General features: G+C 42.2%; 1 protein-coding gene across 6 annotated transcripts in view; it reads left to right on the top strand.

The window, feature by feature from the left end:
• Positions 1-20,166, top strand: part of PPP2R3A (protein phosphatase 2 regulatory subunit B''alpha) — a 435,163-nt gene that overhangs the window by 351,060 nt on the left and 63,937 nt on the right. For all 6 annotated transcript variants that reach the window (XM_029615753.1, XM_029615752.1, XM_029615758.1 and 3 more), the window contains 2 exons: positions 1,341-1,389; positions 9,032-9,121. In XM_029615753.1, coding sequence (XP_029471613.1) covers positions 1,341-1,389; positions 9,032-9,121 — 139 coding nt within the window. The remainder of the gene's footprint in view (positions 1-1,340; positions 1,390-9,031; positions 9,122-20,166) is intronic.

The following is a 20,166-nucleotide window of genomic DNA, read 5'->3' as shown; positions in this document are numbered from 1 at the left end:
TTGTACCTATGGCAGTTTTCACAGTGAAAGTCCTTGCCTGTTTTCTCTTTGAAAACAAGTGCAAAAATCACCCTCAGTGTATGCTCTGACTTTGCACCAGTGTGGGCATTTTGAAAATTGCACTCACTCTTGCTTGGATGTAGTCCATTCTACAGAGTCTCTTTGAACATTAGAGCCCAATTCCAGCCCAGATAAGGCCGATTTTTATTATTTCTGATTATCTTTGTGTTCAAAAAAATGGGGGAAGTTTAAAACTCACCAAAAACAATTTTTCTGCCATGTTGGTGTCTTGTTGAATTTTTTCCCCCATTTTTGTTAGAAGACTAGAACCCATAGCTAGGGAATCCCATCTATGTGAATGAAGTGAGCTGCTTGTCTTAAGAGAAAACTAAGTTGCTTACTTGTAACAGGTATTCACTGAAGACAGCAGTTTTCCAGTCACATATATCCTCTATCCTACCACCACTGCTACTTATCACTTCTGTTGTGCAATTTGACTTACACACTGCTGTACAAATACACATAAGAGACAGTACATTCTACATAGTTTTCAGTCTAGTTAGGACAAACATACCGGACAAAAGAAACTTTGGGAATTTCATTTATTAAAGAAAATGATTAAAGATAAGAAGGCCTTGAAAAGGAGAATGAAGGGTTAAGATTTAAAAGCAGCTTTAAAGGAGGGTTTTTAGACTCGATTTGGATAAGGCCAGATAGGGAGTATGATGCTCAGGAAGTCTGTTCCAAGTGTACGGTGCAGCAAGGTGCAAAGCACGGAGTCAGGACGACGGCAGAGGAGCTGAACTCATTCACTTACATACAGAAATGAGGGATGCAGCCAAAGGAAATACTGTGCATGACTAAAGGCATCTTCAAGTCTTTGCAGGAAAGCTCTGGAAAATTTTAGTGCCATCAGTTGTTTTCATCTGTCTGGGTAACTGATGAACCGCTGTCTTCAGAGAGCACCTGTTACAGGTAAGCAATGTTTTCCTACCCTTCTTTGGACTCACTTTGTTTCAGAAATGTTTGTGCAAATAGCAGGGTATGGCTGAGTGCGGGGCTTAACTATTCCATGCCATTCTCCTATTCTTTTGGGATTTCTAGGAAGTAAAACTTGGGGTTCATAGAAAGAGAAATCCAGAGAAAGAGTAGATGTACTGTGTCTTTCAGATCTATTTTTAGATAGGTGACCGCATCCCTGATTAGTGCATCCCGATGCCTGCAGCAGCTCCAGTGCTGGCACAGGCAGTCTGTGCTGAGTGTAGCCGTGTGCAGGCTGAATGAGGATCTCGCTCATGAAGCTTTCATGACTAATTCTATGTACAACCCTTTTCTCTCAGCTTCCTCAAATAGAATCATTGAAAGGATATTCTCTGGAGCAGTGACAAGGTAAGAAAGCCAACCTTATACAAACAAGGGCTGGGGGAACTTTGGAAACAAAATGAATCAGCCATTTCAAAAAACTAACCCTGATCTCCTCTATGCATGCAAAATTACCTGTTCTCCCTGGGCTCAATATTCAAACATAGTCATTTAACAAGTTAGCAGGATAAGAATTGTCTGGCTAATTTAAAGGGATATTCAGCAGCAGGGCTATGCTGTTGAATATCCCCAATTAAATCATTAGTTAGTCAGATAAGCCTTATCTGGCTATCTTTAGATCTACTATTGAGCAGGGGTAATGTGGTAGAGTAACACATTTACATGTCGATTTTAAAACATGTGCGCCCGCGAGTATACACTGGAATTTTTAATCATGTGTGCACTTACGCGTGTACGTTTTAAAATGCACCAACTGCATGTAAGTATGCTCCTAATTTTAAAAGGTTACTCGAGCACAGCTAGCGTGCACATGTCTTCCATAGGACTTTGTTGGCTTTTGCGCACGTAGGTCGGCAAATTTTAAAACATGCTCATGCAAAGCACATTCCCATTTTTCCAGTTAATCCACCAATTTGTACATTTAATAGTGAGATCTTTCTGACCCCTATGGTTCTTCACCCTGCACATTGCCCTGTTGACCCAAATCCCTCACCCTGGCATATAAGCCATAAAACTTGAGATCTACAGACTTGCTTCTCATCAGCAGCAGCAGTAAATTTAGCGGATATGTAGCATACGCACGCTGCGATTTTTAGTTTTAAAATTCTGAGTTACGCATGTAAATATTGGCCCCGCCCCCAAATGCCCATGCCCCTCCCCTTTCCGCACCTTTATTCCTTACATGTGCCTGGGTACATACACGCATATTTTGCGGCTTTTTAAAATCCGCATTGCTCGGTTGCGGCCCACATAAGTGCATATGTGGACATTTGTGCGTGAACAACGCTTTTAAAATCGACCTGTATGTGTAAAACAAAAAATTATCCATAGAACTCATAGACAAGCTCAGTCTGGAAGACAAGCTCAGTCTGGAAGGTTTAATTAATTTCAAAAACTGCCAAATGTAAGATCATAAGTAATTGCTCTTTTTTATTTGCTATTAATTTATAAATTTGGTCTCCAAAGCTATAATCATAGTTGCAGAAGATGCATGGAATTTGTTGATTTCCAGAATTGTTAGTATATTAAAAGCCCTGCTGTTAAGCAAAAGAGAAGACAGAAAGGTCAGATGTTGTCTTTTCTCTGCAGTCATGTCCGCACAATCTCCACTTCCTCCTCCAGCAAACAATAAAGAGGTCATTTTCAAAGCCAGTTAGACAGACAAAACATGGATTTTTGTGTGTAAATGGCTACTATAAAATTGTGCAAGGATTGTGTGCATAGGTATGTGCAGAACCCAATTTTGCGCATTCGTTTATACACACTCTGGGGGGGTGCAGAATTGGAGCGAAATTGGGATTTATGTACATGCATTTGATTTGAGTATGCTTGTAAATTAACATGCACAAGATATACCCTACAAAGGGCAGGTGTAATGTGGGGTGGTTTAGTTTTTAAAGGGAACTTATGTATATAAGTTTACTTTGAAAATTGGTGCAACTTTGGCAAAGCCTAAGTTACGCAGGTTGTTACAATTTTTTCAAATAAATAAATAATTTTATGTCGCATCATCCAAGGTTCTGAGTGGCTTCCAATTAAACATTCATAATTTCAGCAAAAATAGTTGAAATAATCAAATATAATGCAAAACGTCATTAAAAATGCATACAAACAAAAACATATAACAAATAATATCCAGCATAAATTGCTATTCAAATACTTACAAAGCTTTTGCAAAAATCAATTACTGCATAATCAAAGCATTACTGAAGCTTGAATATTAAGCTCTAGAAATATGCAAATTCAAACAAATGTTTTCAAGTGCTTCTTGAAAGTTTTACAGCAGACCTGCTTACATAAAGCCAGAGGTAACTTATTCCATATCAAGCTATCCACAACTGATGATAATTTATCCCGTGAGTCTGCCAGCTTGATTGTACACTGATTTGGGATTTCAAGAAGATCAATTAATTTTTAATAAATAAATAATGCAAAACGGAGCATCATGGCTTAGAGAATTATGAATTAGTACCAGAATTTTATATTGAATTCTAAATTCAGTGGGTAGCCAATGCAATGATTCTAAAATGGGAGATAGATACTCAAATTTGGAAGTCCCAGTTAATATCCTTGCAGCAGAGTTTTGGATCATCTGAAATGATTACAAAATATATTTAGGTACACCAAAGAATAAAGAATTACAGTAATCAAGATTGGAAATCACTAAGGCTTGCAATACATTTCGAAAATCCGAGTTGTCCAAATACAGAAAAGCATAGGGGTTGCTACTCTTAAAAGAAGGCATGGGGTAAACCTCATGGAGTGGTAGTTGCTCCCCTCAACAGAAAGCATGGGGTAACCTGCACGGAGTGGCAGTTACTATCCTTAGCATGGGGATTACTACCATTAATATTAGGTATGGGTGTAACCTGCATGGAGCAGCAGTTACTACCCATAGCAGAAGGTATGGTGGTAACCTGTACAGGGCAGCAGTTACTTCCCTTAACAGAAAGCATAGAGAACCTGCACGGAGCAACAGTTACAACCATAAGAAGCTTGCCGGGCAGACTGGATGGACCATTTGGTTTTTATCTGTCGTCATTACTATGTTGCTATGTATATGTTATGATATTGCCTTTGTGTAAGTCCCTGGTAAGACCACACCTTCAAATGAATATAAACTAGATAGAGTCTGTTCAGAGGGTAGCTTCTAAAATGGTCAGTGGTCTTCATTGTAAAGCATATGGGGACAGACTTAAAGATTTAAACATATATATACCCTAGTGGAAAAGTAGAAATGGAGGAATACTTCCAAATTATCAGTGCATAGGATGTGAGCCTCTTTCAACAGAAAAGAGGCTCTGGAACTTATGGGTTGAGGGTTAAAGTAGGTAAACTGAAGAATAATCTAAGGAAATATTTCTTTACAGAGAGGGTAGTGGATGCAAGAAACATCTTCCCTTTGGAGGTGGTGGAGACACAAACAGTCTTTGAATTCAAGAAAGCATGAGATAAGCACAGGGGTTTCTAAGGGACTGGTAAGCCGAGTAGTTGGTGTGGATGAGCAGAGTAGATAGGCGGTTTGGTCTTTTTCTGCTTTCACGTTTCAATGTTTCTGTATCATCAGAACTTTACTTGTGGAAATGGGCTTGTTGGAGAATTGCCTTCCCTATGTATGGGTGGAAGTAGATGCATAAGACCTGTATGCACATACTATTAGTGATATCTATAAAGGCATTAGGTATATTGGGCTTGATAGTCAAAGAAATTCGGCTAAGTGAGTTAGCTGAGTAAGACTTATCCAACTAACTCACACATGATATTCAGCTGCACGGCTATGCCACTGAATATACCCAAATAAATTGCTTGTAGCGGGATAAGTCTTAGCTGGCTAACTTTACTTGTCCAGTTAATTTAACTGGATAAGTCCAAATATCGCAACTTATTTGGCTAAGTAACTCCTCCCTGGAGCACCTATATCCTGCCCATCATGTATCTGGCTAAATTCTTAGAGGTAGATTTTAAAAAAGAACGTGCGCGTGTCCATGTGTATGCGCTCCCCGGCACGCACACATGGATGCCCGATTTTATAACATGCACACGCATGTTATAAAATCTTGGTCGGTATGCGCAAGGGGGAGTATAATTTTGCAAATTCGCACGGTGGCGCATCATCGGGCTTCGCCAGTTCCTTCCCTACCCTAGCCCCCCCCCATTTTTATAACTTACTTTTTGCTCTTGCAAAGGAGCAGGAGCAAGTTGCGCGCACCGGCACCCTCGGCACAGCGGCAAATGGCTGATTTTTATGTGCGCGGGCCATTAAAAATCCGACCTTTAGCCAGATAAGTTCCTACTTATTGCTAAGTAGTACTGAATATCGGCCTGATTATAACTTGCATTAGGTGCTGGCTTGAACCTCAGAAAGCCATGAGTAAACTGAATTACATTTACAATATATTAAACCACTCATACCAAAACAGCACTAACTGCCAGGCCCTAAAATACCAATACACATCCTATTAAGAAAAAAAGAACAAGCCAGAATATCTCAGCTGGATCACACATGCAAAATACAGACATACCATCAGCAAATACAGAATAAGGAGACCATAAAGAATAATTAGAAACATGTAGACAAAAACTGAAGTGGAAACCACAAGCCAGAATCTGTATGCAGTGCAACAATGGAAAAACAGAAACACTATCAACATTAAACAATAAAATCAAGACATATAAATCACCAATAACAGTACATCCATACCAGTAACAATAAATATTTCAAAGCAGCTAACAAATATAACATCCATTAATTAAAAATTATATACATATTTTTAAAAATTCCCAAACACCCATAAAATATTGTAAAATACCAGACACATCAAATAATACTCAATAATTAAAATTAATAAAGATTTAAAAAATTCCCTGCTTTCCATACCAGGAAGTGTTCGATTCCAGTCACCCTGAGATTTGCAAGGGTGGGGAGGAGGGACAAACAAACTTTCTTCTCTCTCTTATATACACACACACACTCATTCTTATATACACTCATATGCGCACATATTTGCATGCTCTCTTTCACATTCACACCCATTGCACAGGAGCCAACTTTTAAAATGATTGGGAGAGTCAAACTCAATACAAAATACCTCTCCATGATCACAGTGAAGGAGTTCGCTCAATATTGTGCATGCTGAAGCACCCACAGAGCTAACACCTATGCACTCATGATCATACTGTAACACCAATGGAGAAAGTGGACCCTTGTGGCTGCTGTATGATTGGCGCTGTCTAACTAGCGAACATGCTAGGCCCACACCAGAAGCTGGCAGAGAAGCCCGTGAGCGGGACCAACTAGAGCTTCGCCTATACCGGCTGCCTCTCCCGCAGGTTGAGCCTTTGGGTTCTGGCAGCCAGCAGGATTTAGGTGGTTAACTGGCACTATTCAGATCAAATCTCCAATCCAAGCAAGGGTCGTGGCAGGCAAAAAAAAGCAGAATGGACACCAAGCCAGAGGTCAGGGCAATCAGCAGACAGGAGAATGGATATAAAGTCAGAGGTCGAGACAAGCAGCAGATAGGAGGAGTCAGGAGCCAGGCTGAGGTCAGAATGCAGAGAATCAATCTGAGATGAACAGGATAGACAAGACAAACAAGGCGGCAACCAAGATGAGGAAGAAAAGCAACGCATGGCACAGGCAGAAACAAGGATAAGACGGGCATTGGACAAGGCAAGGAGAAGTAACAAAGAGGGAAACAAGACAGGAGCAGGCAAGGCACAAGACAACACTATCAACACTGACTGGGATACTTTGACATAAGGGACCTGTTGTGAGGCACCGATGAAGTGTCCAGGCAGGGCTTAAGTAGGAGACAGTGTCTGATGTCATCAAAGGGTACGAGTGTGGATTTATTTATTTATTTATTTATTTATAGTTTTTTTTATATACCGCCGCTCATCAGAGATATCACGTCGGTGTACAATGAACAGGAACTTACGCCGGAGCGTTATACATTTAACAGGATTAAATAAGCAATATACATTTAACAAAAGTAAGAATATATATATTTGAACATAAAACAAGTAGAATCTTTTAAAACAGAACTATCATTTAGGATTAACTGAGCTGAGTTAAACAGAGCTGGAAAGTAAGGGATTTTAGGAAATTAGGTAAGAGGTTAGAGACAGGTTAGGAGGAGATGGAGTTATAATTAGGAGTGATAAGAGAGGGGAGAAAGCGCTTCAGGTGCAATTAAGAGCAAAAGTATGGAATGGTATTTACAGTAAGGACATAAAAAAGGGGAAATTAGAGATAGTGTAGAGAAAGGGGGTGTTGGGTAGATAAGGCAGGGCATAAAAAGGGGAAGAAAGACATATATATTTCAGGTATATGCATGTGTAAATAACCATGTCTTGAGTTTTTGCTTGAAAGTTTTGGGAGATGGCTCAAGGCAGATTAGATTTCCCACCACGACCCTTTTAATTGCAGGGTCATTGATCGCTAACGTACCTGAGGCGCACTGGTGGGAGCTGGGTCCATGCTGAGCAGCAGCAGTGGGAGAGGATGACATCTGCACCTGAGCGGCTCTCAGGCATCATCAGGGTTGAGTGAGGCAGCTCGTGGGGGTGTCCTGCAAGCCACCAACCATAATACATACCCATGCATACTACATTTGTTTAAAATGAAAGACCATTTTTCCTGGAAGTCAGGATACTCTGTATATATTTTTGGTTTTTTGACCATTCGTAGACCCCGGGGAACATGTTGATGTTTTAGATATTCCACCAAGGTAGCACTATGTAACTCTGTACGAATCAGTCTTTTTTTGAAGGGAAATTAAATCCATCCAACTTGGTGCTAAACAGGAAGACTCTCTTTCAAAAAAATAATGAAGTAGTGAGAAGTTCTTCCTTTAAATGGTCATGAGAGAAACTGAGTGTGTTGTCCCATTTTATATGTGCCATTCAAATGACAAAATCAATAATTATATCACACAATATGAAGTCAAAAGATATAGACAAAATATAGCAGATGATGCAAAATAGACGTCAGTATGAATATTTCTCACTCAGAACCAAATATTTTTTAAGAAGCAGCTAATTCAGACAAAAATTTTTGTTAAGGACCGTCATAGGCCTTTTAAAATCTGGGCCTTAGGTTTGTCTGATTATTAGTTTTGTATGATATGATTATGCCTGCATACATTGTGATCCACTTTGAACATTTTAGAAATAATATGGAATATAAATCTTTAAAAATAAAAAAAATAAAAAAGTCCCTCCCATCCCAATGTTTGTCTTCTTTTTCTATCCCCTCTCTCAGGCTTTCCACCTAACTTCTTGGTCTATGTGCAAGACCAAGCAGCTTGCAGTCAGCTGTCTCTAGGAGGCACCAAGACATGCTGATGATCTAGCTCTGGAAATGCAGGAATCAAAATATCTGGGGGAAAGAGGGCGAGTCAGACTTAGCTGATATATTGTGGACTCTTCCCTGGATCTTCTGGCCAGCTTCCCAGCTCCTCACAATCAGATGCTTCTGTTCTCACCCTCCTTAGCTAAGGCAACAGTTCTTTCTCTCTCTTAACAAGGGGACCTGTTCTCCCTTGTTCCTCTCAATCTACGCCTTACTAACAATGTAAAGTTGGATGGTTTTCTCTATAAAGGCTCTTAACATAAAGGAACAAAGGATCTGCATCCTGATTTCTCACGTAAAGGCTATAAATGATGGAAGCCCTATGGAAAGAAGCAGGGAGAGAGGCCATACATGAATGCTCCCTGATGAGAGTAGGATGGAAAAGAGAGAGGTCGTGCATGGAATAAGGAGGACTCCTGGCTATTAAGTGCTTAACTATGTCATATAGCTGGTGATACCATGGTGGACTTGTTACAAACAGATCTGTGTGTTTCTTGAAATATCCAGTGCCCTGTACCTGTCATAAAATACCCCATGTACTGTTTGTTTCATGAAATATGCCATTTCCTGTATGTTTCATGGGGAATCCCGTGTACTATGTGTTTCATGAGATATCTCATGTGCTATATGTTTCAGAGGTAACACTGTACAGAAGGAGGGTCGGATGAGTTATGCAGACTTCGTGTGGTTCCTGATCTCAGAGGAAGACAAAAAGAATCCTACCAGGTACGACAGACCAAGCCAAGAGCAATAGGACCTCATTACCGTAGCACATGATTTAATTAGTGAAGCAGCCCTGGTAGGCCTATCCCTCATTTTAGTAAAAAAAAAATTTTTTTTAATGCTTTTCTTTTCTGTCTTGAAAAAATAATTTCTCCAATGCCATGCATTTCAGTGGGATTTTGTATAAAGTGCTATGGCTGCCATGTTAGTCTCCGTAAATGCATAAAAATAAAACATGGTAGTCTGAAGGGTGGCTGCTCTGCAGTACGAAAAGGCGCATTGATTGGTTCCACCATCAGTTTGAAAAAATAAGTTATAATAGAGCTTTTAGGACGTCCTAACGTCTGACATAATTACAGCACCTCTTTCAACACTCTCTGTGTTCCCTTGCACAGATAGGACATATCAGTTATTCTGTAGCACCCTGCAAACTAGTAAAAGGTTATTTAAAAGAACACCTTAAACACCACAGGACACCTTCCTGTCAACACACAGGTTTGGCAATACCAACCGGCAGAGGACTGGGAGAATTGCAGGAATTGCTACCGTTTTTTTCACTCCTGTAATGAGTGAAGCCACACGATGGTAACGCCATCCTGGGGAGCCCCACACGTGATCGCAGGGTAATACAGCAATGGATTCTAAAGAGTTCTTGTCCTTTTCACACTATTTTCCATAGTTGCTTCTGCTATTACATAGTGGATTGCAGCCTGGCAGCCTGATAGCAGTAGTGTCTCCTGATGTGCAGGAACCAGTGTTCATGTCCCAAATTTGATTCCTGTATTCCTATGGTTGGTAGCACTAACAGACCAGATGATACTTGCCCCATGTGACAGAAAGTTGTTTGTTTTTTTTTATAATGATACCTCCGAGACAGCCTTGCAAAGGTTATCTCCAGTTCTTGAGATCAGATACTGGTCTCATAAGCAGAAAATCAAACTGGATCTTAAGCTTAATCAAAAACAGCTTTGAACCATCATTTTTCTCTAATCAGAACTGGAGCTGAACCATAATTTTGAAGTTTTTTTGAACCTAAACTGGAATCAAAACAAAAAAAGATTTCTGGTTTCTGGTTCAGAATAATGATTTAATTATAAACTGATACGGAACATGAAATAATTGTGCCTTTGAAACCTGTGACACATGAACCTTTTTCCATCATAAAATGGTCTCGATTCGCTCCTTTCATTTTGGGTCTCCACTTGTAAGGCTTTATTAAGAAAGCATTCAGGGGTGTTGACATAGCACTATTTGGCATAACAGGAAAAGATATTTGTGTCATGCAGGAAGAGAAGACACCACTGATGCTCCTCTGTTAATGGCTCTGCTCACAAAAGGTTAATCACCCACACCTTTACGAACCTTTTGTTTGCTTGCCAGCGCCCTCCAGCTCAGGGCAGGAGTAAATTTTTGCATCTCCCTTTTTCGCTATGCAGTTCCAATTGTATTCAGTGAGAGGACATTTTTGAAAATCATGGGAGCCATAAGGAGTCACCTTTGTTCTTTTTGGTCTATTATATTCAGGGCTGCTACAAGCAGGAGCGCAGCCAGAAATGAATTATTTTGGGGGATCGAAGGTTAACATGGGTGGGCACTGTGGCCCATGGCAATGGCCACAAAACCCTTTTAGTTTCTAGCAACACTGTATCTATCTATTCACTGTCTCTCATTCTCCTTCTGTGGTTAAGGCAATTACTGTATACAAGTGTTAATCTCTGACAGGCCGATACAATAAGATGCCTGTAAAAAAAAACATGCGTCCAAACTGGGCGCCCTTTTTTTAATGCGTGCACTGCCAGCTCTCCTGGGTGCCCGATGCAATATTTAAATGAGCTGTTGCATTATAAGGGATGCGCTAAGGAGAAACTGTGTGTCCCTGGCACCCAGGAGACATGGCTGTGCGCTTATTTCTACGGATGCTCAGTACGAACCATCACCGTCAACTAAAGAATTAATGAAATGGATCCATTATACAAAAAAATATAAATACATAAACTTTTCTGGACATACCATGTACACGTACAACAACAAGGGGCAAAATCGAACTGGAACGTGTATATCGTGCATCCAGAACTTTTTTTTTAATAATCGATCCATTTCATTAATTCTTTAGTAGATGTAGAGGAACCACAGAGAATAGTACTTTTGATTTTTTTTCATAATCCCATGACTTGCAAATGACAACGCCAGCTCCGGGGATGGTGTTAAATTTGTTGGGTTAAAAAGTGTGCGTTGGGTACCCAGGGATTTCCTGCATCAGGGTAATAGCTAATAGCCACATCTACAATGAGCACGAGTTTTGGTTGCGCTAATCCCTTTATTTCATCTAGTGTTACTCTAGCGCATCCAAAACATGCGTCCAACCAAAGGTAAACCTGTGCGCTAGACTGGGCACACTTTATTGCATTGGCCCCTCGGGCTGCTATAGAATTGTAGCCCCATATGAAGTAGTATAGCATATCTGGTGCCAAGGGAGAAACAGTTACCATAGAAGAAAATCTTACAAATTCTTGCAGGTTCGTTCACGTGGAAGGGAGTAAGACAGTGTTCCAGAAGCCCCCGCCAGTACTACACTCTGATCTCCCCACACAGATTCTCTGAACAGTAATAGTACCCCTTGGTTCAGCAGATATAAATACACTGACAACCAGAGCAAGATTTTTAACTTTTACTGGAAGCAAACCAAAATAAGACAGTAGAAAGAATACTAAGAAGTTGAAACCCACAAGTAGCAATAACAAAAGACAGGGGAAAGCCCAAGTCATTGAAACACACTCTGCAAAACAGTTCATTATGCTGTCACCTATAGCAACTGGCTGATTACTTGGTTAAACAATTTTACCAGTAAGTATATAGCATATAGAAATGCTAGATGACCTAAAATTGCTAGTGTCTCTAAATTCAGCAGGGGGGCCCGTGCTGGAGTTGCTTAGTGGCAAGCTGGGATTTATTTTTCTTGTCTTTGATACACACACCTCACCCATCTCACTAGTCTCTGGCTTTGAATCCCTCTGGGTACAATTTTCAGCTTGTTCACAGATCCTCAATGCAGTTCCTTGGGCAGCTCAAACCTGTCTTATCAATGCAGTAGAGTCAGAATTTCTGGGGAACCTAGGCAGAGCTAATGGGGTTATTTTTCCTCTCCTCAGGAGCTGTCCCTATACTCCAAACAGACAGGGCAGGACATAAAACTCCCTTGTAACATGTATACCCCCCTCCAGAGAAAACTCTGATCACTTAGCGGTTGTTTTTCCACAGGGTAGGGTGCAGCAGTCAGGTATTCTTTCAGTCCAGCATGTGGGTAAGTGCAGACACTCCCCTCTGATCTCTAGATTTTTAGAACAGCTGGTAAGCGACCCCCTTCAGCTCCTAGGGTTTGTCCTCTCTTTGCCCTCAGCTGCCTAGGAGGTTCAAAACCCCACAGCGCTTTTCTTCCTGTCATTACTCATTGGTGCAGAGGTTCCAGAGTTCCCATTGGCTTCTTGGGTCAGCTCACTCCTTGTTCTCCATGTAGCTTCGCCCTCCCTTCTAGCTCTTTACTTTTGCCTGTTAACCCTTTGGCAGTGGGTTCTGTGGAGAGCAGCTCAGATTTAAAAGCAACTATTTTAGCTCAGGTTTTCTCCTCAGCCAGGATAAGTATCAGGCTGAATGCTACACAACATTCAGTTTTTACCACATTCTTCAATTTTTTCCCTGATGCTAAGGACAATTAGAGATCACAGGCTAAGCAAAAAAAAAAAGACTAAAACGCCACTTGAAGAGGAGGAAAAATTCTCCAATATGGCTTTCTTTCCTGTATAGCATATGCTCTGAGGGACAGTGAGGCAAACTTTGAGAACCAGGTCACAAAGCAATTATGTAAATAGGTTTTCCTGAGGAAAAGCAGGGTGGCAATCCTTACATGTGGGTGACATCAGATGGAGCCTGGCATAGAACTTTGATTTCATAGCTTCTAGAAGCTTTGAATATGCTTTCATGACTCAGGATGAGTGGACCCTTGGGACCTGTGATGATCTAGTGGTATCAGTATTAGTCTCTGCACAAAAGACAACTCTAGAAGTAGTGCACAAACGTATGAAGCAAGGTTTTTTCTAATAACTGTGTCCAGAAAACAAGATGGATCCTCCATGGAACAACATTTCCCAGACTCCCTGGCTCTCTGAATTCTGGGAGGCTCTGAATAGAAAATCTGAGTCACAATGACTCAGCAGAATTGTACTAATGGCTAGCAGGTGCTATAAATGAGAAGGAAACAGGCAAAGAGCAAAGGCGTGGGGGAGCTAGGAATGCAGCCAGCTCACCTAATAATCCTGACATGGAGGAGGACTTGGATGAAGGGGATGAAGAGACTGACTGGGCAGCTCATCACTAAAGTTATGTGTAATACTAGAATGTTTTAGAGATAATTCTTTATTCTAATTGCTGAGACTGTTAAAAAACGGACTTTCTAAGCCCTCTGACAGACAAGCCAAGTGAGAAACAGTTGAATTAAGACTGGTTTGAGTAATACAATGAAATTTATAAGGTCACAGCCATTCCTTTTTAATGGGTTTGGTAATCCTGAGTTGGTGTCATTGTTGTGTAATTTGTGGTTGCTGATGAGTATCCGTTTGAGTTGGGTAGTTGTCGGTAGGCCAGGTGTTGTGTTTGGGGTTTCACGGGCCTCTCCCGTGAACCATCACATTAGGCCTTCGGTCCAGGCCACATTCGGCACTCCCTGATGCCTCGTCTCGTGGCAGGACACCACCAATGCTCTCCGCAGCAAGGCACTGCCGACAGATGAGCTTCCCCTAAGGATGCAAGTGCCCGATGTCATGACCTTTAAAGGGCCTGCAATGGGAAAGCTCCAACAGTACTCCTTGATGACCTCACATGACCTGGCCTATAAAAGGCCCTCCTGTTCTTCAACTCCTCACCTTGGCAACAGGTCTCCCTAGTATTCAGTAGAGTGAGTTGCTCCAGCGTTCTTCATCTTCAGCTTTGGTGATCGGTATCTTCAGTTCTTCAATTTCAGTGTCCTTGACTTCAGTTCATCAGTTCTTCACCTGTTCTTCTCCTCATCCTCCTGCCCTGCCTATCCATTCCTCTTTTCCTTCAGATGGTGTTATGAATGAGCTTAGTTCACAAGCTAGTAGTTAGCAATCTGATGTTAATGGCTCCTAAAGAAGGAAGAGTCAGCAATCTTGTAGTGTCTCAGATATCGTTTTGCTAAGGAGTAGCAATCTGTAATGAATCTGATATAGTTGTGGGTGGATCCCTGGGCTGGTGGCAGATGACCACGCCCCCGGGAGGATATCCAGAGAGGGACCACCGGCTAAGCTTGAGTATGGAGACAGACACACATTAGTTCTTTTATTAGACAGGTTTTTGAAACCACCAGAGGTGGCAGTAGTGAGCTGATATGCCCGGCAGGGCTGTAGTCCCTCAGGTACTGGAACAGCGATCCAGGATGGCTGAGCTGTTGAGAAACTGTAGAAAGTGAGTAGGCAGAGTAGGCAGAATTCATGAACAGAATTAGATGACAAAACTCACATGAGGTCTCAAGTAAGCTCAGGAGCTGGAAAGGTTTAGGCCCTCAAGGAGCGAGTACCTTGTTCCAGGGAAAGCTCTTAGAGAGCGATGGTAACTCACAATTATTTGTAGCAGCGATAGCTTCCAAGCAGTAGAGAATTTTCAGAGTATCCAGGAACATGGACCCTCGAGGAGCGAGTACCGGTTCCTATCTGTAATCTGACAGTAAAGAAAAGAGCGAGGCCCCCGAGGAGCGGGTACCTCTGGTAAGTCCGAGGAGGCAGAGTAGCTTGGGAGTTGTAGCCGAAGCAATCCCCTTGCTAACTCAGGTAGTGAAAAAGAGACCTTTAAATATTGGAAGCGGATGATGTCATCTCAGGGGTCACCCCTGAGGTTCGCGCTCTTGCTGGTACTTCAATCAGAGCGTGCGCACGCCCTTGGTCTTCAGGCAACATGGCGGATCTGCAACATCGAGCCGGTCCGGGGACGCTGGAGGGAGACGGCATGGAGACGCCGCAGCAGCCAGCCGTCCATCAGACCTGGAGGGAGTCGCCACATAGGTAAAGAGGGCGGAGTGAGGAAGTCGAGCAGCGACAGTCGCAACAGTTGGATACCAGATATTGGCCTTGGCCCAACTTCTAGATATTCCCGACTGCTGCCTGCCACTGACCTCTGCTTGTCCCTAGATTTTTTCGATCGCTGCATGCCACTGACTATTGCCTGCTACCAGATTCGCATGTCCTATGTCATCTCTGACCCAGCATTCTTGATGGATCTCTCCACCTCCAGCAGAGGTCCCCATCTGCCGGCCCCAGCACCCAAAGTCTCAACCTGAGGGAAACGTGGGCTGATAAAGGCAAAGCTCCAGTTGGGCCTTTGTCTCATCCAGGTCCGCCTACCAACTGTGGAGACCACAGGACTCCTTCCTGCAGGTTGCATTAACTCCACCTCGGCTTAAGGGACCACGAACTCAACTCCAGGATAGGTTTGGCACCCATGACCTGTAAGAGGGTGGTATCATTGTGCAAGATGGGTTGTAGATCCTTTATGATATGTTTCATTGGTTTCAACTGGGAGCTACACGTAACAATCAGAGGTGTTCCATTATTTTCATTTTTTAGATGATCCTGTAGTAGAGTGTTCCTAGATATCTGACTGGCTCTGTTGATGTTTTCTTACCTCATTGGATGGGTATTATAATTCCAAAAATGCCCATTGTAATTTCTCCAGATGGGAGTCCCTCTCCAAGGGGTCAGACCAGATGCGATTGTACCACAGGGCTTGGCTTAGACAATGGATCTGGTGGTAGGGGGTGGGTGGAAATTAGAGGCATGTAGATATGTCACAGTCGATGGGTTTCCAGTATAATGTGGTTCTTATGTGCCCCTCATGTAGTTGGTCAGTGGTGTCCAGAAAGTGGACTTGCTGTGTGGATTGTTCTACACTCAGGTTGATGGTAGGGTGGAGTTTAAAGAATTCCACCAAGAATTCAACAAGTGCTTCAAGTCCATAGGTCCAGATGATGAAGATGTTAGGGAGAGGAGTAGCTTCTGGGTAGAGGAGTTGAGGAAACATTGTTCTAAATCAGCAATGAAAATGTTAGCGTATTTTGGGGCCATGTGGGTACCCAAGGCAGAGCAACTGACTTGCAGATACAAATCCTTTGCAAATCTGAAGTAGTTGTGTGTCAGGACAAAATGGCAAAATTTTTTGACTAGATCAGCTGTGGTGGCATCTAGGATGAGAATCCTGATGGTTTATAATCCCTCTGTGCTAAGATGATGTATAAAGGGATTCAACATCCATGGTTTCCAAAATGGTGGCGTCTGGGAGGTGGCCCAATAAAATGGAGCTTCCTCAGAAAATCTGTGATGTCATGAAGGCAGCTAGGAGTGCTGCTGGCATAGGGTCTGAGGATGGAATCCATGTAGCCAGACATTTCTACTGTGAGGGTGTTGATGCTAGAAACAATGGGGCTTCCAGGTTTGCCTGGTTTGTGCATGTTGGACAATAGGTAGGTGAACATTTCAGTCTTCCAGGATATTCTCTAACTGACCTTAAAATGAATCTCAAAGGAATACTCCAGCATGAAACTACGAATTGGAACTCATCAAAAAACTTAACAGTATTACCCTAGGTCTGAATAGAGACAATGTATTCAAGGCACACTACAGTATGCCCTAGTTTATTCACCCCATTCTATGTTATATATCTTCCCCTCTTTAGTTTAAGTTTATGCTCATTGTTCATTGTTCTCTGTAAAGCTCGTTTAGCTGTATTTTTTGTTTATTGTGAACCGATGAGATGTTCCCAACATTCATCGGTATATAAAAACTTATAAATAAATAAAATAATAAATACAGCTATCTATGAAGTGAACTGTTCTCAGATCATTCTGTCTTTTTACATTTACCTCAGTTGTCAGTAGTCTTGCTTATAATGCTATTATCACTTTGTTTCCATATCCTGCCTGCCTATTCAATGCCTTCTCTTTGATCTGTATCTCCCCCCCACACACACACACATCCCCATATATTTTACCCACCACTGTACTTCACTTCATGCAACTGATGAAATGGACTCTGTGCGCAAAAGCTCATGCCTCAATAAATTGGTTAGTCTATAAGTTGTCATCCATCTCATGTCATTTTTGCTACACCAGACTAACATGGCTAACCCTCTAAATATATATATATATATATATAGGTTTATTTTTATACATTTCTACATGATTATGCATATCGATAACAGGTTGTCAAACAGCATACTTATCTACTCATGGTTATTAGAATCAGATTACACAACTGTATATATTTCTACAAGATAGCAAGAACATTTAACATTTGGGGTGTTAGGCCTCACAGAATACCACCAAATAGAATAAGAGGGACCTCTTGTATTTCTATTTAATAACGTACCACTATTCTCCCCGCTTTCCCCACGTCTAGCCATGTGAAAAGATGCAACTGGGCCAGTGGGCATTGTTGGTCATGAGGGTACCCTTTGTGTCTAGACTTCTGCCATCTCTTCTACTCCACTTCTGTTCCACTGACAGGTCTGTGCACTCCTGCGGGACCTGAGCTGCCTTCTGGTCTGTCAGTCTGCCCCCTCCTGGGAGGCCCAATTCCACCTCCAGTTCTGCTGCTGGGGTCCTTGTTCACCTGGGGGACTCACCAGTGCCTCCAGATCTGCTGTTGGGGTCTGCACCCTCTTCAGAGATCCAGTTTCACCTTCAGATCTGCTGCTGGGTTCCACGCCATCCTGGGTGACCCAACTCTGCCTATCGACTCACTTCCTCCTGGAGGATCCAACATCAACTTACGATCTGCTGCTGGGATCCATGCCCTCCTGGGGACCATTACTCTGCCTCCAGGTCTGCCACTGGGGTCCACTCCCTCCTGATCCACCACTGGGGTACTCATAATACCACTACAAGGGCCTGATACTACATCTAGTCTGTCTGTCTGCTTTGCCCCATACACCATCACAGGGGCTTGACACTGCATCCACTATGTTATTTGGTTCTACTGACTCTACTGAAGTGTTTGTTTATCCTCCCCTCCACCTGTTTACAGGTCTTCGGTTTTTTTCGACCCCTTTACAATCCAAGCCTAGTTCTACCACCTGCTTGTTTGTTGGTTAGACTGGGGTGTTTTGTCCACAGAAAAAAATATAAAAATGACAAAATATACAAGTTTCTCATCTTATGTCACCATTTTTTCTACTCTCCACAGTCCCAGCCTAGTTCTCCCAGGCTTTTGTGGATAAAGCACAGGGGTGCTTTATCCACAAAAGCCCTCAGTCAGGAGGAAGAAATAAAGACAGAACAGAAAACATATAGAAAGTAACCATTGACATGTTCTGAGTGTGGTAAAAGTTTCAGTCAGGCAGATTTTACTCATACAAAGCCAGAAAATCATGAAATAGAACAGCCAGAGTTCAGCTATAGAATATGGGAAATGGTTTCTAAATAGAGCAACCCTCACAAATTACCAGGAAAACCAAATTTCACTCATTAAAAACAGTTTGCATGTTCTGAATGCCATCACAGTTTCATTTGGAAAGCCCGTTTCACAAGAACATCAAAGTTCTACTCAGCAGCTAGATCAAATTCAAGCTTGTTGGGAATGTAATAAAAGCTAATAACAAAAACTGATACTTACCATAGTTCATTCACTTATACAGGATCTGACAAAGACAAGTGCTTGAACAGAATGATTTGCATCTCTACTGCCACTCTTCCTTGCTGTTATACATCTCATGTTATACTTTCTGAGTCTTTGTGCCACTCAGGCTTGCTCCTATACCCAACTTTATACCTTGGGGTAGTTTCTGCTACTGTGCCTTGCTGCTGTACCCCACACCTTACACTTTGAGGTGTTCTTGCCAGTCTGAGGGGCTGCGGTGCACCTCTCATGTTCTTTTGAAGTCTTGATGCCACTCTTTCTGCTGTTTGGTCCCTTTATCAGTACCTTGGGGTTTTTTTCTGACACCTTTTCTGCTTCGTCTCCCCTTCATGGCGCCTTAGCATGCTGATGCTACTTTTTGCCTCTTGTGATGCCAACAAGAGTTCATTTCACTATTGCTGGTGCCCCTTCTGGAACCTTGCGGGTGTTCTTCCCATATGAGCCTTGTTCTTTGCTCCTCTGGTGATGCCTTGGATAACTCTTGCCAATGCTGGTACTCATTTGCCCTTTTGAAGAGCCTTAGGCTGTTTATGCCACTTTTAGTGCCATTTTACCACAGTATAGATACGTTGGAGTTTCTCCCCCCTTCTGATGATTTCTTCTCATAAATTTCATGAGAATTGATAAGGAAACCTCAATTCTGGACACTAAAATAGGCTACAATGCTTCCCCCATTGACTTTAATGGCAAACAGATGAACTAATAAAATGACTAAACAAATATATTTTTTTTTGTTTTGAAACTAATGAAACGAATTTATTTTCCAATGAAATGAACGAACCGAAATATTTTTTCTTCTGCACATCCCTAAATTGTTTTTACATGCAGGCATGCGCATTTCCTGTTTTGCCGGGGCGGGTTCATTCAAAGCTGGCCCCCTCTCCCCCAGCAAGGCAGCCAAATTTCACCACCAGGGATGTGTCAAGGCTAGCGTCCTTGGTAGTGAAGCATGAGTTCCTTCTGTTCTCTATCCATGGGGTCAGGAGGAACAATAAAAGAATGGCAGACCTGAAGGAACTTCCAGGCCTTTTTTAATCACGGAGCTTCCTACCCCCATGGGGTAAGTACATTGTGGGAACTAGGAAAGTGGGTGGGGAAGCTTTAGGAGGGTGGGACTGTTAGGGGTAGGTTTGGGGCATTTTCGGTTGGTAGGGATAAGGGGTGTTGGGTGGGTTTGTGGGGGCTTTTGGGGGATGGGAGTGGGGGTAGGGAATAGTAGGGTTGAGTTTGGGTGGCATTTGGTAGTCAGGGAGGGTTGGGGGTGGAGGTCTCATTTTGGGTAGTAGGGTAAGAGGCAATAGGTATATATTGATGCAGAATATGATTGATAGTACATTATTTACCTGACCT

Source organism: Rhinatrema bivittatum, chromosome 9 (genome assembly GCF_901001135.1).
Source record: "Rhinatrema bivittatum chromosome 9, aRhiBiv1.1, whole genome shotgun sequence".
Lineage (NCBI taxonomy): Eukaryota > Metazoa > Chordata > Amphibia > Gymnophiona > Rhinatrematidae > Rhinatrema > Rhinatrema bivittatum.
This window is presented reverse-complemented; position numbering and strand designations above follow the sequence as displayed.